Source organism: Rhipicephalus microplus, chromosome X, assembly GCF_043290135.1.
Source record: "Rhipicephalus microplus isolate Deutch F79 chromosome X, USDA_Rmic, whole genome shotgun sequence".
Taxonomy (NCBI): Eukaryota; Metazoa; Arthropoda; class Arachnida; order Ixodida; family Ixodidae; genus Rhipicephalus; species Rhipicephalus microplus.
In genome coordinates this window covers 74,957,552-74,964,331 of record NC_134710.1, presented here as the reverse complement: position 1 = coordinate 74,964,331, position 6,780 = coordinate 74,957,552, and the positions used below count along the sequence as shown (strand labels likewise).

At 41.2% G+C, this 6,780-nt stretch overlaps 1 protein-coding gene across 3 annotated transcripts in view; it reads left to right on the top strand.

Moving 5' to 3' along the window:
- The first annotated feature begins 2,279 nt into the window (after positions 1-2,279).
- Positions 2,280-6,780, top strand: part of Sec15 (exocyst complex component Sec15) — a 36,144-nt gene continuing 31,643 nt past the window's right edge. For 2 of the 3 annotated variants that reach the window (XM_037427004.2, XM_075877139.1), the window contains exons 1-3: positions 2,928-3,153; positions 3,561-3,726; positions 5,290-5,862. In XM_037427004.2, coding sequence (XP_037282901.1) covers positions 3,035-3,153; positions 3,561-3,726; positions 5,290-5,862 — 858 coding nt within the window. In that variant the 5' untranslated portion in view covers positions 2,928-3,034. Of the gene's footprint in view, positions 2,424-2,927; positions 3,154-3,560; positions 3,727-5,289; positions 5,863-6,780 lie in introns of those variants that run through there. The other variant, XM_075877138.1, reaches the window with a different exon arrangement.

Below are 6,780 nucleotides of genomic sequence, written 5' to 3'. Positions count from 1 at the left end.
TCTTAGCGTGACTAAGGTTAAGGCGCCAGGAGATCGGTCATTCACTCATTGCATCTCTTTTAACCAGTTGTAACTTCTCATTCGTCATCAAAATTCATCCTCAACCTTGCACTTCAAGTTAGTATAGTAACACATTAGCAATGGGTTTGCTGAACATTTTAGAGCTCCACATTGTAACGAGAGCACTGCACTGCATTATTTCATGCATTGATTTGAACTTTTGAGTATAGCATATCTATTAGGCCCCCCTGTTCAGTTTCATTTTTCAAAATTTGGAGGATGAAATTTGGCTTTTATTTTCAGTTTTTAGTATTTTGGGGGAGAATCTTTTTTGAAAATTACTATTATTTTTTTTGTTATATCCTAGCTGGGGGAAAAAAAAATAAACATTGCAGGTTGTTTCACAAAGCATGGTATGTTTTTAGTAAAAGGTATGTGATTCTTTTTAATGGCACTTTTTCTCATTATCTTGAAGATTTTTTTCACGTACATCCCTATTTGCAAGAGTTCTATAGCCATGCTAGAATCATGCGGTGTTTGTATGTATGGCAGTTACTGTTCGGAATACACGACAGTGTCAAAGCAACGTTTGCTTCAGAAATAGGCCGGTGTGCAATGAAGGGCTATCTCTTATTGCTGAATTCTTTTCAGTGAGGTATATTTTTCGATAACAAATAGGTTTGAGCTGATTTTTAAAGAAATTTTGGGGTGCAGAAAAATAAAAATAGGCGAATTGGGTTTTACTTCAAAACGCTTGCGAAGGACCCTACATATCAGCCACATTGGGCATCAAAGAATTATATTTGTTAGTCTTATTGCTTACGATGTGGTCTTACTATGTGATGGCTGGAATATGGCATGGCTCCTGCTTGGTGTCCTCACAGCGGCATTGTCAGGAAACAATGTCCAGCGACTCATACCTTGCACAATCACATGTTTTCTGTGTTTGATCATGCATTATTCTTGAGCGTCCTGCAACAGCAGCAAGCAGCGCCCATTGTTGATGTCAGTGCTTAAAAGCCTAGCTGATCGAATGGGGGAGAAGGTTATATCAATTGGAGCAAAAGTGAAGAAAGGAAAAGCAGCTGACAGGTTGTTTTACACACTAATTTATAGAAATATACAAAATAGTTTTTTATTTAGGTTTTCTCTCATTTTTTGATGCAGACTTGAAACAAGCAATTCCCAGTTGTCGCCAGTGTGATCTACAGTATTTGACATAAAACAGCTCGCAATAAAATGAAATGTTGGCTCATGTAATGCATGTAGTAGTATTTGTTATACCACTAATTTATAGTAATTTTGACATTGAGTACAATGGCAGCATTTCTTAGCACTGTCTACAGCATCATACGACACAGGTCTTGTAAAATTTGGAAAATGCATATAAGATGTTTGCAAAGGATGTGCTTTATGTGAAATACTATAATATATTAATTAGCCTGGACAGACTTGTATTACATTGTCTGTGGTGCACATGGCTGTGTGTACATTAATTGAAATTTGTTTTGCCAACACACAACCCTACAATCTAGCAAGGGGGTTTCCAAATTCATTTTCCTTCAGCACTGGCTTAAGCCAAGGAAAGCTATGACCCTTTCCTTGTTTTTTTTGTCTATTAGTTTTAATTAATGTTGTGCTTAACAAAAAAAAAAAAAAAACGAGCCAGTAAATTTAAATTTCCTGCCTATTAGAATTGTACCTAATTGAAGAGGATGAAGTTGCATATGTGGAATATTTATGTTCAAGCATAGCTTTTCTTCATACTTTCCATGTGGGCCCCATACACTGAAAAAAAAGGGGGGGGGGGGGGGGGAGTGAAAGAAAGAGGTGACATGCAGTGGCACTTACCCGGCCCCTCCGGTTATGAGCTATTCATTCTCGGGAGAAGCAGATCGAAGTAGCGGGTTAGTTCCTTTACCCTCACCAAGCTGTCGTGTGGCATGCAGCCGCGACACCAGGACTGTCAGTCAGCTGGCCAGCCTTTTACTGCAGGCTGTTATTGCAACTGCCCCACGTTATTAAGTGTCAACTACTGCAGCCACATGTTTAAGCGGCAGTACAGGTTGTGCGTTGGTATTTTACGTCTGAGTGCATTCAGTACGTGTGCTTATGCGAGACACACAGTTGCTCATGCAAGTCGCACTCTCTTGCAATGCTGCCGTACCGTGGGCATCCACAACCGCAGCTATCAACATCAGCATTGAATACTATGACTGCCCGCTTTGATAGACGCTCGTGCTACCAAATTGCCGTTCAAGCCACGGCACGCGAGGCTCACGTGCATGCCTCACGTGCTTGCCTCACGCCATGGCAGACATACTCATCGACAGTAAAAATGACCTTCTTAACAAGAAAATAGAGCACCACATCTACCTAGCGGAGACGCTGGACGCTGTTGTAGCAATTTACCCAATAGTCAGGTGAGCGGGTGCAGTTTCGTTCGTCTGTATGATTGCTTCAGCTTGCTTTCCCTGCTTTTGTGGCGGATGTCTGCGAGGATGGCATGTTCCTGTAGTGTCTTGTGTGTCCTCGTTTTTTCGTGGTCTCTTGTAGATTCCAGAAAAGTATGAAGGTAGGATTTGAACTTGCGACTGTAGGAAAGCTAGGAAGTCAAGTGAGTGAGAAAACATTTTGTGGCGGCATGGAAGCGTGTTTATTCCGCTCGCCTGCAAGCCTCGGACACACTCCTGCATTCCACCAGAGAACGAAAAACCATCCGCGATTACTACAGTTGATTTGAATTCCCGCGCGTTTGGCTGGCAGAACGCGCGAATAAATTTATCACCAGTAGAGATCAATAAAACGTTACGTAAAAATACAACCGCAAAGCGATTTTTTTTTACTGATGTGGACACTTAACAGCTACGTATTAAATATTTACTAAGTAATTACTCTGGCTCACGCTTGGCGCGCTGAGCGCGTTATCGGTTCGCAGTGTCGTCTGTGTCGTGGTGTGGGACGTCCGGCCGCGACGTGTTGTCGGCCCCCTGAGCCCGTTTAGTAGTGGAGTTTGCTTTCCTAACGTGACCAAATGATCGAGAGCAAAGCAGAGGCAACTTCAGACTCGTGCACGACAGGTCGACTTGAACATGAGCACTTGCTTTTTGAGTTGGAAACAAGCGACTCGAGCAGCGTCGGTCTGGTTCTCAGGTAGACTTCATGTCACTGTATGACACCAATACCGCGTTACTACTCGGCAGTGCTTGGAAACTATTTTCGCACTATTTATTACGATTCTTATTAGAAGTCGTCATACATGTCTGTGCTACAGCTTGGCAGTCTGTAAACTAAATCTCGCTAAGTGTTACACCTTGTGCTCCAGTGTCTTGCTCGTACGAATGTCGAGGCTGAAACCTGTAGAATTATTGTCGAGGCATCTCACTGCTTCTCAACATACTGTGCACGACACATTGCGGATGTAATTGTTATTGCGTTTTGCGGCCGGTAGTCGCTGATGAACATGTCTGACGTGAAGGGGGTGTGTTCGGTACGTCCGAAGCTTCGAACACGTCCGCTATACCTCGATTCCTCACTTTTCGCTCTGACCTCTTGCACAGGGCTATTTATGACGGAGACGAACATGAAAGGTTTCTCGAAAAATTGGACGCTCGCATCAACGATCATGACAGAGAGATTGAAAAGATGTGCAACTTCCACTACCAGGGCTTCATTGACTGCATCAGAGAGCTTTTGCACGTACGGAGCAAAGCACAAAAGCTGAAAGTGAGTGTTGCGTTGTGTGTTGTACCAGAGTATGTGTACATAAAGCTCGCCACAGTGCTCTCAGACTTGCTTTGCGAGTCTAAATTAAACACCTCCCTTGATTTTTGATGGTATTGGGTTATTTTCTAATATAATGAAAAAGTGCATGCCTTAACGTAGCCACTCTATTGCCACCTAGCAATGATTTTTGCTCATAAACTGCTTGCGATATCGTAGAACTTCTTGCAGTGTTGGTGTGAAGTAGACATTCATGCAAATGTGTCGTCACGTTCACTTAGCAGCACTAGGAATTATCACTGGCATTGTACACATTTCGCTGATGGCACACTTGTCAGTGATAAGTTTATTCACTTTTACTTGATCACTTCTGAGGGCTCTAAAGTTCGGAGTTTTCTGTACAAGCCCTATTTATTACTAGTGTCTTCTGAATTTTACGGTAAAAACCCTGTAAATAATCAATAAATGCTTCTACAAATCACTTTTCCTTGGCTTGTTTGAAAAGATGACCACAGTTGGTAATCAATAAAAACTATCACTAGGCGGCAGTGACAGTGGCTTGTTAAAACTACAAAATGCAGCGCTCATACGAAGCTACCTCTTGCACAAGCATTGTAACTCAGTGAATTGCTAAGGCAGAAGCCTTGTTTGTGTCATGACATTTTGTAAGGTTCGGCAAGACCTGACAATACTTCATAAGACCTGCAGGGGCACTGGGAGACCTGATGATGCTTCTCGAGAATTCATAAATGTAAAGAAAGTGGCAGGCCTGCACAGGACGTGCAGCGCAGTCCCATCGTGAGCGGCCTTCATAGAGCCCTTTGTATACTCTCTTAGGAAAACAAGTGAAGTTGCTAGGTACCCACTGTGCCATAAATCATTTTGCAAAGTAATGAGGTAAGCATCTGTAAGGAAACATAGCACCTATGTAGCCTCACACTTTGTTGATACAGGCTGGTGATGCATTATGGGTGAGCGCTTCGTGATGGGTGGGAAGCTTCAAACCAGGCACACGTTATGCAATAAACATTTTGTGATGTGCCTATAGTGGGATATATCTCTTCTTGCGCAAGATTACATCAGTTCCTTGCCTGACGTGACGCCTCTTTAGGGTTTTCTTGTGAAGAAGTTTGAACACTGGTCTAGCTCTGTTGTAGATTACTCAAATGCCATGCTACGCATATTTCCTGGCCAATATTCCCACTTGAACCCTGTTTTTTTTTCTCATTTTGCGAAATAGCAGTGATGGCCAACAACTGCATCATCAAAATCAGCTGTTGTAAGAGCATAGCAGCCTATGCTCTAATAAAAGTCTCACAGTTTGAAGGAAGTAGGTTAAGAAGTAGTATGCTAGCTATTATTAAAATTGGCACAGACACTAATAACAAGCATGCTGCAAGTATAGGGTTGGAAATAAAGCTAACGAGACAGCTTCATGCAAACATAGTGGTTTTAACTAAAAATATGACAAAAGGTTTTGGGACGAACACTGAGATTGCTTAAAGCTGGAATTGTGAAAAATCTAATCTACAGATCCATGTGCAACTTTTTTTTTTATTATTACAGAACGAAGTAACCCGAACAGACCAGGAGCTGCAAGAAACTGCAAAGCGTATGTTACAAAGGGCTGATGAATTAGTCAAGTATGGTCACATTCAAAGTAACATAGCCTGGACGATTGGAAGCCTAAGTGTGTGTCTTCCTGTACTTGATGTTTATGCTAAATTAATGCAACAGATGAAAGAACGCCGGTATTACCCAGCACTTAAGACTATTGAACAGTTGGAGCACACATATTTGCCGCGAGTGTCTCAGCATCGGTTTGCCCAGTCCATGGCAGTCTGTATACCAAAGCTGCGTGACCGTATCAAGGAAGCATCCTTGTCAGAGCTGAAAGATTTCCTTGAGAATATTCGCAAGCATTCAGGACGCATTGGGGAGGTGGCATTGAACCAGGGCTGCAAGCAAGAACAGACCTTGGACGAAGACATGAGCGCACAAGACTTGGTGGATTTCTCACCAGTGTACCGCTGCCACCACATCTACAGTGTGCTGGGATCACGGGAAACGTTTGAAGCTTACTACCGACAACAACGAAAGCACCAGGCTCGGCTTGCCTTACAACCGCAAATGAACATGGTATGAAATTTTTGACCAGGGGTTGTGCCAACTTTGTTCACAACTGCTGTAGGTTTGTCTTCTGGTGCTGAATGATGTCTTGTGGGTTACCTTATGCCAAATGTCTTAGCTATTATGGTGGCCATCTGAAATGCATGTAGAAAAAAAAATCGTGTGGATTTATTGCATTGAAAGCAATTAATTGCTAAACTATTTTGAAAAGAAGAAATTTTTTGCTAATGTGGGTACCTTTCGAATTTTCTATAATGTCGTCTTGGTGTTTTATGAAAAAATTTATTCTAAGAGTTTTGTTTCTTGTTTCAATACCAAATTTGGTTTATATATTAAGCAGAGATGTTTGTATAAGCTGTTTGAAGATCAATAAGATTAGTGCCATTTCTCTATCATGTATGCTTCCAGAAATTTAGCCAAAATGTTTCATGTTTGCATTTCTTTCATTGTAATATTGCACCTTGTATAATGAATACACTTGCTCTGCCGGAGCTATATATTTGCAAAAAAATATTTTCAGAGCCCTCAAGTTTCTAATCTTTATGAGTAAAAATCACCTGTTTAAGAAAATTGTAATTTTTGATAATATTAAGATGCAATTTATACCATGTGGGGCTACAATTAAAAAGTAGCTATATACCCTAATTGCAAACCAATAAACTTTCTTTTATGATAAGTTTTACCATGTCATTTTTAGTTTCAAGGATAGAAATAATTTTGTAAGTTTCCTATTGATGGCAATGGGGAGCTTCAACGAGGAAGCTGCCTAATGACCAAATGGGAAGATAGCTGTTGATCGAAATGGTCAAAAATTTTTTTTCCTTAAAACGAAAATTGTAATCATGAAACTTTCCTTATATAGATGGTTCACTTGCTTTCAATTAAAGGGTCCTTCTAACACTATTGAAGCACCAATTTTTATTTGTG